The sequence below is a fragment of the Gavialis gangeticus genome, unplaced genomic scaffold, assembly GCF_001723915.1.
Source record: "Gavialis gangeticus isolate Ggan-Ray unplaced genomic scaffold, GavGan_comp1, whole genome shotgun sequence".
Taxonomy (NCBI): Eukaryota; Metazoa; Chordata; order Crocodylia; family Gavialidae; genus Gavialis; species Gavialis gangeticus.
In genome coordinates, this window is record NW_017729002.1 from 14,365,032 (window position 1) to 14,382,368 (window position 17,337).

A 17,337-nucleotide genomic window follows, 5' to 3' on the forward strand; every position below is an offset into this window, starting at 1 on the left:
GGAGGTATAGATTGGACATCCGCAAGAACTACTTCACAGTTAGGGCGGCTAGGAGCTGGAACCAACTTCCAAGGGAAGTGGTGCTGGCCCCTACCCTGGGGGTCTTTAAGAAGAGGCTGGATGCCTACCTGGCTGGACTCATTTGAGTCCCGTTTCTCTTTTTGGGGTTTTTTTGTTGTTCTCCCACCCTGGCGGGGGGTCGGGCTAGAAGATCTACTAGGTCCCTTCCGACCCTTAATCTATGAATCTATGAATCTATGAAATGTGCTCTACATCTTGCAAAACTGAGATAGGACTGAGACATGCAAACAAAAAGTAACACTAAGAATAACAATAGCTTCTGAAGTTACAGTAGCAAGAATAAAACTGAAAAAGCTAATAATTTTTTAGGATGCAGACGGGTCAACAACTATAATTGGTAAGAAATGTCATAAGTACAATTCCTTTCTGCCTCTCTCTCAAGTAGGTGGGGTTTTCCATTAATTCAGACAAGAGAACTGACTAGACTTAGTGCTAGTACACCTTGAGCACCACCTCACATAAACTTATAATTGTAACAAACTCTCCTTTTGTAATATGACTGGCTACACTACTGGATTATTCTTTAGAAATATGGACAGTCACCAAATGTCAAACATACAGCATGTTCATGGAGATGGGGGGATTAATGGACAGACAAAAAAACATTTAATGATGTTTTTCTACATGTACAATTTACAGCAATAACAACTACTTAGCCTTGATTACTGCCATAGATTTTGCTGTCTGGGTGCTCCCAGCCTTTTAATAATCCTCAGAATATTGCTCAAACCTCAATTGTTATTGCTCATGCAAGCAGTAAAACTAAATCTGAAATTTTTGGGCATGAAAACATTATACTATACTCAGCACAGAGTCAAAAGAAACGTATGTTTAACATTAGTAAATTCGTTCAGGATCATATAGAAGGCTAAGCAAACAGTCTGCTTTTAATTCCAGACTGAAAATCTAAATCAGCTGGAATATGTAATAATAGATCTCAATCTTTTTGTTTTTCAGAAAGCTAAATTCCATGTATGTATCATAGATAAGTAGGGACGAAGACAACTTCTACATAGGAAACAGATTTTTTTTGCACAGTAGCTATATAACAATTCTGAAGTTCCTGACAGGATATTCTAAAGGTAACCTCTATTGCTGCTCCCTGTAGCTGGCAATCGTGAGGTGTCCCAACACAGCTATCACATGCCCTCCTCTAACTTACCTCCTGAATGGGTGGAGCCAGTGGATTCTTGAATTCTGATAATGAAACTGGGAGTGAGAACTTGGAAAGCACAGATGGCAAGTCATGGCCAGGAAACTGACAGGAAAATCTATCTGCTAAAGGAGAATATCTGGAAAAGATGCATGAGAAAAAATAGTTTATGTGCTGCTGATAAATAAAATTGGCATAAATTTGCAAGAACTGACTCATTACAGAAGAAGCGCTAATTTCAACATTAAAAATATTTATGTTCCTTGTAAACAGTAAAGCACTCCATTATAGTTTATAGCAGGGGTTGTCAACCTTTTTTAATAAGTGTACCCTCAGCAGCTGGACACGGGGGAAAGGGGGGCAACACAAGGCTGGACACAAAGCGACGTCAGCACGGGGTGGTACGTGTACCCCTGGTTGACAACCCCTGGTTTATGGCATCTAGTATTCTGACGAAATAATAGGAAAAATAAACACATTAATGTTGGTATTTTGTTCTGCCACAGAAAACTTCTTTTTATTTTAATCAAAGGAGTTTTGACCACCACTTTATTTTCCTATGATCTATATTTACAGATTTAAACAAAAAACAAAGCAATATTTCATTTCACAATCTCTACATACAGAAGACCAAAGCATCTCATATGTGGGCAGCTCTAGGATTTAGAAAAGGAGTGGCACATCTTCACATATAACACAACACATGAAAGCTATTGTGTCATTAGTCATGCAATCATTATAGTTAAATGCCCATCTAGCCTTAAGTGCTTTGACAGTGCCTCACTGTCAATCATTGCTATACCTGAGTTAATATTACCACATATGAGTTAAGGTTTTTAGCTTGGGCTCTGAAATGAGAGATGTGGTATAGTAGGGGGTGCTACTATGCAGAGCCACCCAAATCACTGTGCCAGGCCCAAAACCTCACTTCGAGTCTCCCCCAGGGAGCCTATCAAAATCAGGTAGCCACTACCATACAGAACTTAGCAACATGTCTGCTGGCTTTTTTTCACTGTTCCAATACTGTTTTGATTTCACGCAGTTCTTTCTTGGACAGACACTCATTAACCAACCAAGTACACTACATTTAAAAAATGTGCCTGCCTATAAAACAATTTAAAGGTAACTACACTGTTCTGAGTTCTTAAAACTGGTTATCCATGGGGGGATTTTATAAGTATGCAAATGTAAACCAAGAACAGGCTGATCAACGCCTCTACTCTTTCTCTATATCCTGAGCAGCTCTTCAGAGCTGCTGGCATTTAGGCAACAGGTGCAATCTGCATACTATACAATCTCAACAAATTCACAAATGGAGATCATATTTTCATTTTATAAAGCAAGCTCAGCATAGGAAGTCGTAGTCTCTACTTACAGACAAACACTGGCATTGGGGGACAGCATATAGACATTGTTTTCACACAGTGGATAGATGATAATTGCTTTTCCCCAGTAAACAAGATGTGCAGCAAGCTGGAAAACCTGCAAGAAAAGTCCAGAAGTAGAAGAGCAAGCAAAAATTATCTAACTCTCAGCAAGAGTCTGGCTGAACAAAAGAAAGCCAGTACCGCACCATCACTTAATGTAATTGATTAATTTCCATAAATTGGCTTCACATTTCTAAGGCCCCCTGTACACATGCAGGTAAAGGCACAATAGGATCTAATGCGCGATCCACACAATCACACCTCCTGCTATGCCACATATGCTGATTTGGGATTGTGTATTAGGTCCCACCATGCCAGTGCACGAGGAGCCTGATCCTGGGCTGTCCCTGCCCTGGCAAGAAGCAGGCTTGCATGACTGGGAGTCTCCTCTGCTGGTAAGGCTCCAAGTCATGGGGGTGCCCCATGCACCCCTGCAGCTGAGAGGCTATGGGGCACTGCCAGGACCCAGCATCCACAACTGCCCTCATGCAGCTAGGGCCAGAAGTCCCCGCAGCTGTAGGACTCTTGGCCCTCGCTGCACCCCACATGCAGCCAGGGCTGAGAGTCCCATAAGCTACGGGACTCTCAGCTCCGGCAGCCACAAGGGACTGCCGTGATCTCTCGGCCACTGTGATCTCCCAGCCCTGGAAAGGTGTATTGTGCATCACAGCGGCTAGGAGGCATCAACAGCTGTTATCTACCTGCCTACACAAGTAGAGGGACTGCCTACACATACAAATGAAAGCTAGATAAAAAACAAGTTAATACACATTTTCGAGCAATAACTTTATAGCTGGGTTGACCTTTTTAAGGCATCATAGTTAATTTGCACATGTAGTCAATCTAAATATACTGTGCAATTAACCAGGTAATTGCATAATATAGATAACATGTAGAGGAGACCTCTGTAAATGTTATGTTTCCTCAAAGAAATTTCTTTGGACTGCATAACTAGAGGATTAGTTTCTTTTATACTGCAACCACCAAAGAACCCTGTAGAAAATGCATTACTCAATGAGAAAAACAGTTGCTTCCAATGCCAGGCACTGGGGCATCTCCACCAGGAGTGCCCTATGAGCCAGCAGGAGGAACAGTGAACCACCTCTGCAGGAAGAGGTGCCATCAATACCAGCACTCCTACAACCCCAATCCCAGCCCACAGCTCCTCCTCCCTACCTCCCTCCCCCACTGCTTCCCCCCCACAAACTTGAAGGACCTTGCAACTCCAGAGGGATTTCCTGGAGATGGAGAGGCACCTTGCCACTAACCCAGAAAAGCCATCCACTTCCAGAGAGTGTCAAAAGAGGTGGAAAAGAGAGCTCTGAGCTCTAGACAATCACTGTGCCTGTGGTTTGTCTGGTTGCGGATGCAGCTCCTCTAAGAGTCAGATTGACTCATTTATTTTATGTCCTAGAGAAGAGAGGTGCCAAGTACATCACTTGCTTCCTGGCAGAGGATGGCACCCTCCTCACTGATCCCAGCAACCTATGAGAAAGGGTCCCTTCTATGAAGGGAACTTCTATGAAGTTCTCTTCTCACCTGATCTGATCAATGCCAAAACCCATAAGGTCCTGCCACAAGTCAGCACGGGCAACCAGAACCAGATGAAGGATCATCTTATTCTTGCCAAGTTGCAGAAGCCCATCCACCAACAAAGCTCCAGACATCGACAGGATGACAGCAGAATTTTACTGTGTTTTCTAGAATGTCCTCAGCTCAGACCTCACCATGGTCCAGGTTGAGTACAAAGGGAAAGGGGAGTTCCACCTGTAGGGCAGAAAGGTCATGCTGACCCTGCTGCCCAAAAGAAGGGAGCCCAGGAACTTGATGAACTGATGCCCAGTCTTGCTCCTCTGCACAGACTACAAGGTCATAGCTAAAGTCACCTCGTTGATGCTGAAGCCCATGCTGAAAGACATGATCCACTGACCAAACATACACAGTTCTAGAGCACACCATTTTCAATAAATTATATCTCATCTGGGAGTTCCACAACCTCACCTGCAGGGAGGATATGTCATTCTCCCTCCTAACCTTCAAACAGGAGAAAGCATTTGACAGGGTGGACCACAGTTCCTGCCCAAGCCCATCTGCACATGTGCGCAGTTTATAAAGGGCCTGTCAATGGGAGAAGCCGCACTTGGCCCCCAGCTCTGGTGAGACACACATGGGCAGAAGCCCGTTGTGCCCCCATGAGCCCCAGGACCCCTCAACACAACCCTCAGGACCTCTGACAAGCCCCAACCTACCCGTAGGTAAGCAGGGGCCTGTGGTAGGTGGGACTTAGCCCAACTGCAGGGGGGCAGCTGAGAAGAGCCAAGGAGGGTCACGCCTCCCCCAAACACACACACACACCTTGGCCCAGCCCACCAGGGAGCCACACGACCGGAGCCGCCTGGCATGCGAGTCAGGGAAGGGGGGTAACTCACCTGTCCCCTTCTTCAGTGGGGGAGGGACCCCTCAGCCCCCCCAAGAGCGGCATGGTGCCGGCAGACCCTTCTGCAGATATGCAGTTTTAAAAGGGCCCACCAATGGCAAAACCTGCACTTGGCCCCTGGCTCCAGTGAGAGACACGCGAGTGGAAGCCCATTGCAGCTCCATGAGCCCTGGAACTCCCCAGTAGGACACCCAGACTACCTGAAGGTAAGCAGGCACCCGTGGTGGGTGGGACTTAGCCCAGCTGCGGGGAGGCAGTTGAGAGGAGCCGAGAGGGGTCACACTCCCCTCCCCCCGCCCAGCTCCTGCTTGACCCAGCCTCCCAGGGAGCCATGTGACCGAAGCTTCACAAAGAGGCATGCTTGTAGGCTCGATGCACGAGTTAATGCAGGAGTTCACGCAGGAGGGCACAAGGCTCTGCCAGTGAGCCCCAAAGGAAGCTTGTCACAGCAGTAGCCGAACTACCACCGGTGCAATGCAGATGGGTACACACCACACCCCAAGGATCCCCTCGGAGTATGAGACCTCCCCCTCTGGTACTTCTGAGGTCTCCACCCAGGCCAAACCTATGGTTCCAGGCTCCACACAGACAGAGCCTCTAGCTCTCGGCTGTGGGGGCTGCCTGGCACAATTCCAGGCACATGAGACTGGGAGTATGGCCACCTCCCCTTGTGAGGTTTGCTACACTTTGGAGTCTCTGAGGTGTCAGATAGTGGAGCTCCAGACCGCAGCTCAGGGACTGCGTACCATCAGGGATCAACTCCTACTGCCAGGACCTTCATCCCATCGAGGCTGAAGGTAAACCAAGGTCACTGTGCCCGCCTGGTCTCGAGAAGGTGCTCTCATGCCACTTTGGAGCCTGCTCCTGGGCTTAGCCGCTGCATTTGTTCCAGTGGTCTCAGAGAGGGCCCATAATCTCCCTGAGGGAAGCCTAGAAACTCGCCTGCCACAACATACATCTTTCTTTCAGTGGTGGGGTCCCTTCCTGTGGTCCCTCTTGGATCAGTCACACTTCCTAGTGGGTATTCATGAGGCTCCACCTCCCCTACACCCCAGCCTCTAGGACAGCCACTTGATGGTCAGATGGCTCGCCTTCTGATGTCAACTCCCGTTCTCGTCTCGTCAGCTGGACTACAGATGACCTCTCCCAGCCCTATGTGTTTTGGGGACGTTAAGCCATCCCTGCTCTACTGCAGGGTCTTTCACTATAGCTTGGCTGTCTGCCATGCTATCCTGGCCGTTCCTAACCCCAGAGCGCTGCCCGTAGCTCTGACCCTCATCTCGGGGTCCCTCTGGGCAATCCCCAAAAGTAAAAGAAAAGGAAGAAATTAACAGAAAGGACAAAGGAGTAGGGCCTTGGCCTGTCCCCACTCACTGGCCTGGCATCTGTGGCTCCTTCAGTCCCTCAGCACCATCCTCACTCCTTCCCCTCACTGCAGACCCCTCCAATGGGTCCATCCCAGGGTCCCTTGATGGTCGCCGGCGCCGCCTGTGCCCAGGGTGGGATGCACTTTTGCCAACTGCTCCCTGCATTGCTTCCACCATGGTCTTCTTGCCACCGGCTTTTATTTCGGCCGGGCCGTGTCCTGACATGACGTCATCCACTCACGCTGCTTTTAACTGGAAATAAACGTGGCTCACAAACTGCACGGGTGCTCTGCGCCCGAGCAGCTCGTCCATCTCTTCCCGGCCTAAAACAGGTAAGTTCACCCTGGCTTCAGGGCTTGTCTTGCAGGGACAGGCTGTCTCCATCCCAGGTCCTGTCGCGGGAGGGGTCTCTCATGCCCCTGTTTCCACCCCCCTGGGACAGTCACCTTCCAAGACAAGGGAGGACTTGAGGATCTCCCACCCTGTCCAGCCAGTGGCTTGGACCAATGTAGTCAAAGGCCCCAAGGCCTGCTGCTCCCCTCTGGAGCTCTGCAACAGGTATGAACCTCTTGCAGCCCCGGTAGACCCTGCAGAGCTGCCAGCTCCTGCAGGCAAGGGAGGAAAACTAACAACTACAATCCCTACTCTCCCTAAGATGAAACGCAGAGTGCTCGTTGTGGAAGACTCCCTCCTGAGGGAGCAATCTGCCACCCCAACCCCTTAGCCCGGAAGCCTGTATCCAGGACATACTGGAGAGGATCCCAGAACTTATCCAGCCCTCTGACCACTACCCTATGCTCCCTATCCATGTGGGCACGAATGACACTGCTCGGAGCAATCCCAGCCAGGTCTTAAGTGACTACAGGGCTTTGAGAGTGGGGCTTAGGGGGTTGAGAGTGCAGGTGGTCTTTTCCTCGATCTTCCTAGTTATGGGTCATGGGCTGAGGAGGGAGAGATGAAATGAGGTAGTCAACCAAAGACTGCAGTGCTGGTGTCATCATTAAAGCTTTGGCTTCCACGATCACAGTCCACTCTTTGGTAAGACAGGCAGTGGTCTGTTGGGAAGAGACGGCCTCCACCTCACTTCACTGCAGAGGAAGCTCTTTTCACCCAGAATGGCTGACCTGCTCAATCGGGCTTTAAACTAAGCCTACCGGGGAATGGGTGGACAACCACCAAAGCAAGCCCACCAGGCAACTACTGCAAAACCTGCAGGTTAGGGCATTCAAGGGAATCCACTCCTACCCCAGCCCTGGAACAGTGTCCTCCTGGGAGTGCAAAGAAGCCTAAGCTTTTAATGGGACACTTACATGTCTGTACACCAATGCCAGAAACTTGGGGAACAAACAGAAGGTCCTCCTGCTAAACAGGAATGACTATGAACTCATAGAGATAATGGAGACCTCATGGGAGTCCACCTATGACTAGGCCACAGGTATAGACAGCTATACCCTGTATAGGAAAAAGGGTGAGAGTGTAGCTCTCTATGTCAAGGAAAGCTACACGTCTGTGAAAGCTGACATTGGCACTCATGGAAGATGACTGGTGACCCTCCAAGTTAAAATACATGGGGAACATGGCACAGCGGACACAATGGTAGGAGTCAACTACAGACCTTCTAATTAGGAATGAGAGCTTGACTAGGAATTCTCCAGGGAACTGGCTGAGTATGCATGCTCTCAGTGCATGATTGTCATGGGAGCCTTCAACAACCTGGACATCTCATGTGAAGAGCACTAGGCCAAATCTGAAAGGTCACAAAACTTTCTCATGTGTGTGGACAAGCTCCACCTGACTCAAGAAGTCTATACACTAACAAGAGGTAAAGCACTGCTGGACCTGGTACTGGCCAAAGGGGATGATCTAGTCAGCAACTTAATGATCGAATAAAAGCTGGTAGTCAGTGACCATAAGCGGATCACTTTTACTATCCATCACAAAGCTGGCAAGTCAGTCAGCAATGCATAAGTCCTCAACTTTAGGAAAGCTTTCTTTGATAAGCTCAGGAGGTTTGTTGTCAAGGCCCTAAGGGGCCATGACTCAACAGGGAGGGGAGTTCAAGATGAGTGACTGCTCCTTAAGGGAGCGATCCTGAAAGCACAAGGGATGTTGATCCCATCTCGAAGGAAAGGTAGCAAAAGGGTACAGCAACCCCCTTGGCTCAGCAAGGAACTTATGGACCTCCTACATCTAAAAAGAGAGGCTTATAAAGGATGGAAGACAAGAATCACCACTAAGGAGGACTATTCTGCACTGGTCCATAACTGTAGGAAGCAAACCTGGAAAGCCAAGGCTGCAACTGAACTCTAAATGGCTACACATATCAAGGACAAGAAAAAGTCCTTTTTCATATATGTGGGGAATCAGAAGAAAAGCAAGGGTAACAACGGATCCCTGCTAAGCCAAATGGGACAACTGACAACCAACATCCAGGAAAAAGTCAATCTACTTAATGGGTACTTTGTGTCGGTTTCTCACCGACCCAAAGGGACCACCCTGCCTAACATGATGTGGGCCAGCCAGGGTCAGGGTGAATTTATACCCAACATTGGTGTAGACCTTGTAAAGGAACACCTTGAGAGGCTGGACACTTTCAAATCAGCTGCTCCTGACATTTTGCACCCCAGAGTACTTAAGGAGCTGGCAGGCATCATAGCTCAGCCACTGGCAAGTGTATTTGAGAACTCATGGCGCTCAGGTGAATTACCTGAAGACTGGAAGAAGGCCAATGTGGTGCCTATCTTCAAGAAAGGGAGGAAAGTAGATCTGGGGAACTACAGGCTAATCAGCTTGATCTCAATCCCTGGAAAACTTTTGGAAAAATTATCAAACAGACCATTCTTGACAAACTGGCTGATGGCAACATCCTAAGGGACAGCCACCACAGGTTTGTTCTGGGTAGGTCTTGCCTGACTAATCCCATTTCCTTCTATGACCAGGTGACATATCACCTGGACAAGGGAGAAGAGCTTATGGAGAGAGGCTAAGAGCCATGGGACTCTTCAGCCTGGAAAAGCGCAGGCTCAGAGGTGACCTGGTAGCAACCTATAAGTATAGAAGGGGTGTGCATCAGGATCTGGGGGAACGCCTGGTCACCAGAGTGCCCAAGGGAATTCAAGGTCCAATGGTCACAGACTCCTCCAAGACTGTTTTAGCCTGGACATAATGAAAAGCTTCTTTACTGTCTGAGCCCCCAAGACCTGCAATAGACTCCCTCCAGATGTGGTGCAAGCACCTACTCTGGACTCTTTTAAGAAATGTTTGGACACTTATCTTGCTGGGATCCTTTGGCCCTAGCTGACTTCCTGCCCTGGGACAGGGGGCTAGACTCGATGATCATCCAGGGTCCCTTCCAGCCCTAATGTCTATGAAATCTATTAAATCATTACCAGCCAATGACTGCCGATCTGAAAGCCATGAGAGGCACTGGCTGCAGCAGCAGCTCGGGCTCTGGTTGCAAAGCAACCTGCCCCACCCTGCCCCCAGCCCCAAGGTAGGGGACCCTGGAGACCAGAAGCTTCTGCCTAGCAGAGGCTTCTGCCTGGTGAGCCTGTGAGTGTTCCCCAGCCCTCCCTCCACACGAGAGTGGAATTCAGGTAAGAAGGTTCCCAGGGATTCCTGTTGGGAGAAAGTTGGGGGAAGGCAGGGGAGGGAGGGAAACATGTGAGATTGCCCCACTCTGTGCCGCATGTGCGGATCCTGGGACTCTGGCCAGCCAAGCCCTGGTAAGTGCCACTACATGTGGCTCCTGGACTCTGGCCAGAAGCTGAACACCATTGGGCCAGGCCAGCTCTGTGCCTCTACGTGCACCTCCCCATTGCAGTGCCCTGAGCTCCATGTGGAGGCACAGAACCACACCCCATGTAGGCAGTGCCTGCCTGAGCCCCTGCACCCTGCAGTGAGGGAGGAGTGGAGCTGGAGCTGGGACTGGGGCAGGCACTGCCCAGCTGGGGTGGGCTGGGCACAGAGTGGAATCACGGCTTGTCCGGGGGCGTGGGGCAGAGGGGGCATACATAATTGCCACATTATCGGCCACATCAGGCCAATTTTTGATACACTCAAAATTTTTTATAATCAGTGCTGATGTGATGTCAGATGAAGGTATCAGTGCACCTCTATAGTTAAATGACATAATTAGAAGTTTAAATGGATAATTTTAAGTTATATTTTCATCCCTAATATCACCACTGCACAAAAAAATATAAATTTAGAAATAAGCATGTCAAAGATGAGGAAGGTAGACACTGAATGCCAAATATTCAAAGAGTGGACTTCTAAATTTTTCTTTTTTTTAACCAGCGTGGGTGGAAAAGCCATGTGCTTAATTTGCAAAGAGAAAGTGTGGCAGTGTTCAAAGAATACAATTTAAACTGGAATTTTGAAAACAAGCATGCATCGAAATACAAGAAATTGTCTGCCAAAGAAAAAGAAACAAAGCCAAGGAGATGGTTGCTGGAATGCAGAAAGAGCAAAGTTTTTTCACAGAAGTACTGGTGGCACAGGATGGAATTATGAGAATGAGTTATGTGTTTGCCCACAAAATCACCAAGAAGAGCAAACCATTCTGTGAAAGAGAATTTGTAAAGGAATGTATGGTTAAGTCTGCTGCAATTTTGCACCCAGACAAGAAAAAGTAGTTTGAGAACATTTGCTTGTCAAAGCAAACTATTGTGAGACATGTTGAGGATATCTCTAAGAATCTGAACCAGCAGTTGCAAAGTAAGGTAAATGATCTCTCATATTTTGCACTGGCACTTGACGAGAGTTGTGATGTCAAAGACACAACCCAGTTCCTGATTTTCATTCAAGGAATCACTGAAAATTTTGACCTTACAGAAGAATTGGCATCAGTGCAGTCAATGAAAGATACAAAAACTGAAAAAGATTTACTGAAGACAGTACATCAAGGCGTATCAAAATTAGAAGTGGAGTGGAAAAAAGTGGGGAGTGTGACCACCGATGGAAGCTGAAACCTGACAGGCAAACATGTTGGATTGCTGAAAAGAATTCAAGGCCAAGCTAAAGAAACAACTCCACAACAGAAAATTATTTTTCTACACTATGTTATTCATTAAGAGGTCCTCTGTAAAAGTGTTCTAAAACTAAGCCTGTCATGGACACAGTTACAAAAGTGGTCAACTACATTCAAGCAAGAAGATTATAAACCACAGACAATTTGTAATTCTGCTTGAAAAATCTGAATCTGAGCACACAGACGTTCTGTATCATACCAACCCAATATGGCTTAGTTTGGGTAATTTTTTGAAAAGAGTGTGGAAACTGAGAACCAAGAATGATTTGTTTTTGAAGATAAAAGGGAAAGATTTGAATTTCCCACAGCTGAATGATGTGAATTGGTTATGCATTCACTGTTGATATAGTGGTCTACATAAATGATCTGAATTCACAACTGCTAGGGAAGAGGCTTTTTGCTCATGAGTTGCATTCCAGTATCACGTCATTTATAATAAAGTTACTCCTTTTATCCCATCAGAGAAGAAACAAGGATTTTAGCCATTTTCCTACATTATGGGAGAGTACTGTTTATGATCAAAACCTTGAAAAATACACACTGTTACCAGTGGACTTGCATGCTGAATTTTCTCACCAATTCAAGGATTTTTCAATGATAGAAAAAACCAGTCTGTGGTCTCCTCACTTTTCCCACTTGGTTTTGACAGAGCTCCATGTGACCTCCAACTTGAGCTTATTGACCTGCAGTATGATGCACTGTTTGTAGAGCAATTCAAATCAGTGCCGCTTCCCTAGCCTTTATGCCTCTCTCAATGAACATAAGTTTCCAAGATTAAGGCTAATGCCCAGAAGATGCTTGCAGTGTTTGGGTCAATATACATATGTGAGAAGACATTTTCTATAATGAAAGTCAACAAATCAAATCTTACATTTTTGATGAGCAATGACCACCTTGCAGCAGTGCTCTGCATTGCAGCAAGAGATGATGCCTGAATGATTTTCTGGTTAACACACATTAGAGGCTTCATTATTCCCATTGAGTGAGTTCCTTTGTTTTCCTTAACCTATTTTTTAATATTGTAACAGAAACACACTTCCCCATTACTAGAGAGGTTGAGATGTTGAGGGTTTTCTTGCAGTAATACCTCTTCCAATATGCGAGGCTCCGACTCCAGACACAGAGGCAGAGGAAGGCAGGAATCCAAAAGGGAAGGAGCTCCCTGTGGAGATGGCGACTGACTTGAAGAAGCGACTCAAGAGAGATGCTCAGGCTGAAGAGACCGGCAGCATTACCCTAAGGAAACATGTCATTTCCAAGGCTTTTTGGTTTCCATTTTTGGTTGAGACTTGAAGCAAGCTGCCCCGGGTGAAGTAAACCCATAGCAGCGCATTTTTGTTTGAGAAAGGCCAGTTAAGAGAGGGAAGTGTCAGCGCAACCTGGTTTGGCAGTTACGAGCCAGTGCCATGCTACGCTGCACCTGAAGCCTGTAGTCATGAGTAGTGGGCTCAGAGCTAATAAACAGGTGCAGCTAGAACAAAAGTAGACAGGGGTGGAGGGGACCCCATCCAGACAAGGGCCAAGTAACCAAGAGCCTGTTCCTCCAATGAGATGGTCCCTAGTCAGCTTATTACGTCAAGTTGTGGCAGGCGAGACCACTGCCAGGGATGAATCGGGAGGAATGGGGCAACTAACTGGAAGAGGTTTGAGAGGTCTACCACACGGCATCTACAATTCAGGTACCATAAAGCATACATGAGTAAGACTTATTTTGAGCTATTATTCAATCGTCTCTACATACACTACTCAAATTGTTTTTAAAAATACAATTAAAATCTTTTATAGTAGACGTTTGACTTTTAGTATATGACTTGCTTTTTATCTATACTTTGTTAAAATTATTTTTTCTGAAACATTTTGTGTGTACAGTCCTTGACTCGACTGGGCTGGTACCATTCTCAGGGAGGTCCAATGCCCCTGAAACCACTACCAATTGGTTGAGGGTAATAGGGCAGGCTGTCAGAGGGATCATAACCCCTCACTACCTGATAAGATTGTGCCTATGACTCGTGGCCTAGAGGGTAGAACTTCTGGGGCCTCAGGGGCAGGCCGTGCACTGTGAGGGTAGGCCCTGCGGAGAGGCAGTGTTTTCCACGCAAGGGGTGGACCTTCTGATGTCAGGAAGCATGTGATGGGCCTGGGGGAAGAGGATTCTGGGACCAACTTGGCAAGCAGGGCAAGGTGTGGTGTAGGGTGGGTGGGTCTTATGTCACAGACATAGGCAACGCATAGGGAGGGCACGGGGCGGGCATGTACCCTCCCTGAGGTGCTGGTGCCCCTCCAACAGCAAGTGCTCTGGCTAGTACAAGGGCACAGAGAGCACTTGTTCCCCAGCTAAAATTGGTTCCAAGACTGCACTGCCACAGGAAAACTTTCAGGGAAAATGGGAGGAACTTCCAGTGGCAAAGGTCACAGGCTAGGGGGAGGGACTTTTGGTTCCAAGTGTCGCATGCAGAAGTGCCAGCACTTATGCTGCCACCATGCCACCAGTACACTAGAAGACCGGCCGCTGGGGGAACCCCTCCCCTCCACTGGGGCTCCCCCCAGACTCGGGAGGCACTAGTCACCCATGGTCATAGATCATGTGACAGGGTGTGACTTCTGGTTCCAAGACTGCACCACCCCATCCGAAAATCAGCATGTCCCAGGGACACAAGCACAGGGGCGGTGCAAATCGAGAGGAGAGACCCTGAAATTGGAAATTACTTACCTATCTCAGGTTGCTTGATGCTAGCAGAACAACGCCAAGGAGAAAAGCCCGCATGGTTCATTAGCTGCGCTCATATACAGCTGAAGCCAGCAGGTGACGTCATGGATGCACAGCAGCCAGCCGAGTTAAAAGCCAGCACTAACAGGGAGACAGGGAGAGCGAGAGAGGCAGTGGAGACTGCGGCAGCTCTCCATGCTGGCGGCAAGCAGCGCCAGCAAGTAGAGGGAGATCCCGATCAGGGAGGGATGATCCAGGCAGCAGCAGCTGCCTAAAGCCCTCACGGGCTGCACCGGATTGCCAGAGGAAGCCTCATCCAGGAACTAGCAGTGAAAGCAGCAGAGGAGAAGGCAGCTCCACACCCCAGGCTCCAGCTGCATGCCAGGAGAGGAGCAAACCAGGAGGCAAGCTGACCAGGAGAGGAGCAAAGGGAGCTCCCTCCGGAGACAGAGAGGGGAGCAGCGTCAGGGGACGCAGCCAGGCACTGGCTCCAGGACAGGGAGAGAAGGAGGACTGTGTATCCTGATCTCCCTCTTTTCTATTTGCCCTCTTTTTTATTTTGTTGTGTCCTGTTTTCTTTTGTCTCCTCTTACTGGCGTATCACACCATGTTGTTTTTTCATTTCGTTTCCTTGTTCTTGCTTTGAGCAGTAACCTGGAGCCATGAGGTCCAGAGGACAAAACGAGCCACAAGGACCGTGCGCAGGAATCAGGCGTCAATAGCATCGAGCGTGAAGGGAAGAACTGTAGGAGAGGTGAACATCCTAAGGACCCAAAGTCTGTTAGGCAGAAGAAAATAGGACCAGGTACCTGAGAAAGAGTGACAAGAACAGACCATCAAGACCAGAGGGCAAGCCACATTGACAACAGGCGGCCCATCTAAGGCTGGCGTATGGAAGGGGTGTAGGGGAGGTGGAGCTCCATGAATATCCATCAGAAAGAACGACTGATCCTGAGGGGCCTCCAACAGGAAACCCCACCACTGAGCTTACATTCAAAGACTTGGCAGGTGAGTTCTGGGGTACTCCCTGGGGAAACCGAGGTCCCTGCCAGAGGTCACATGAAGCCTCTCTGCGTCCATCGCCAGGTACCCACGCCAAGGCGGCACACGAGTGGATTTTCAAAGCGAGACAGGCACAGAGTACTTTCAGGGAAAAGGGAGGGACTTCCAGTGGCAAAGGTCACAGGCTAGGGGGAGGGACTTTTGGTTCCAAGATGGTAGCCAGGGGGTGGGCACCTGTCAAGAGGTGGGGCTTAGCAGTTTGACATGGGACATACCCTTGCAGCCCTCAACAGCTCACCAAAACTCATTAAGCGGACCTCCAGTCAAAATAACTGCCCACAACTGCTCTGTCTCCTATGAAAATTGTTGATGGGTATGTGGTCTTGATTTACACTAACAATGTGCTCCTTGCCACCCAGGACCCAAACTGGTGCAGGTAGAGGCCTGCGCAACAATCTACCTCCTCAACAGCCCCCTCTCTCATAGTCAACTGGATCAAGAGCTGTGGCCTAATGGTGGATGGTAGATAGGTTTGCTCCTGCCAGCACTCCAAGCTATCTGGTAAAGTATGGGCCTGTGCTTTATTTGGGGGCAGGGAGGGTCTACCTGTTCCCGAGTCACTCCTTCACACTAGAAGAAGCTCATCCTGTCCATGCTCTGGCACTGGCTCAACACTATTTTCGTGCCTGTAGTCAACCTAGCCAGGCTCAGAGATGAGCGTGGGAGTTCCTCTGCCCAAACAACACTGGGTCTCTACACGTGTCCTTCACTTCCCCTTCTGAAAAGGGGCAGGGCCTGATCTACATCTGCACTCAAGTGCACACCTGCCATCTTCAGGCTCTGTAGATGTTAGCAGTGGCTGCCTCAAGATTGTACCATTGCATATATTTATTAGCAATCTGGAAAGAGGGGGAGTTATGATAAGGCAACATTTACTAAAAACAATGTTATATAGGTTAAGTCAAGCCCAAAAGAGACTAAAGCATTTCAAGGGAACAGCACCAAGGACTGATGAAATTCATTGTTGACTAATGCAAGAAAGGGACAACTAAGATGGGCCATTATCACCCTAACATAAATAATGAATAGGATAGAGAAAATAGATGAGGAACTTCTGTTTCTCAGTCCAAAACAAGAACATGGGAACATTCTATGATGACTAAAGGTGGAAAATACAAAACTGATTAAAGCAAACACTTTTTCACATAAACATGATTAAACTGTAGAAATTGTTATCATGTATTGTTTTTCAATCCAAGAATTCAGCAAAATTCAGAGACACACCAGACATTAGTATGTATAACAAAAACACTGCAAGTTATAATAGTTAAAAATAGCAAAATATAGTTTTGGATAAGACATAAAACCTCATGCTTCAGGTATTAAGTAAACCTATTACAAGTGAACATGAGACTTGTATGGAGCTAGACTGTCCCACATCTGACCACCAAAGGGTTTCTTAATCCTTTTTCTGAATTTGTTGACTAATCACCAAACACCACAGGTCTGATACAACATGGAATAATGAAGTACTAAGTAATTCCATGACAGGATAGGTAAGCAGAAGAGCATCATATGCATTAGCAAATCAGCTTTGCATACAGGCAGGCATTTTATAATTTGTCTTACAAACTGTTATGTTTGCACTGACCTAATTTCAAAGGCAGGAAACTTTTCTACTAGGAATACAATGTATTAAAATGACTTTTTACCCTCAAAGATGAAGAAATCAAACCATTTTTACTAATGTTTCAATTATTAAGATGACCCTTTTAAACACTGCCTCCTTATTCGTCTGTTTGTCTCAACCACCCACTATGTTTTGTCTTTTAGAACATAAGATCTTTGGGTCATGGACTGATCTCAGTGAGTGTGTTTTTGCGTATGGTCCCTGTGTACTGTTACATTTTTTGGTATGTTATTTAGTGTCTATATCGTACTTCAGGGGTAGGCAACGTTTTTTGGTCGGAGCGCTGAAAAAACCCACAATGCCTGCCTTGGAAGGTGCCGGAGTGCTGGCATGCCAGAAAAACAAAATAAGGGCAGGGGGTACATTGCAGGATGCCCTGCTTGTGTCCCTTGCTCCCCACCCAAAGCCCCTACCCCCCAGCCCTGCTGCCCCTTGCCCCCC

General features: G+C 47.6%; 1 protein-coding gene across 5 annotated transcripts in view; it reads right to left on the reverse strand.

The window, feature by feature from the left end:
• The window catches only part of NPRL3 (NPR3 like, GATOR1 complex subunit), a 90,181-nt gene that overhangs the window by 2,215 nt on the left and 70,629 nt on the right, over window positions 1-17,337 (reverse strand). For all 5 annotated transcript variants that reach the window (XM_019507497.1, XM_019507499.1, XM_019507502.1 and 2 more), the window contains 2 exons: window positions 2,610-2,716; window positions 1,244-1,373 (listed from right to left, as the gene is read on the reverse strand). In XM_019507497.1, the coding sequence (XP_019363042.1) occupies window positions 1,244-1,373; window positions 2,610-2,716 (237 nt within the window). The remainder of the gene's footprint in view (window positions 1-1,243; window positions 1,374-2,609; window positions 2,717-17,337) is intronic.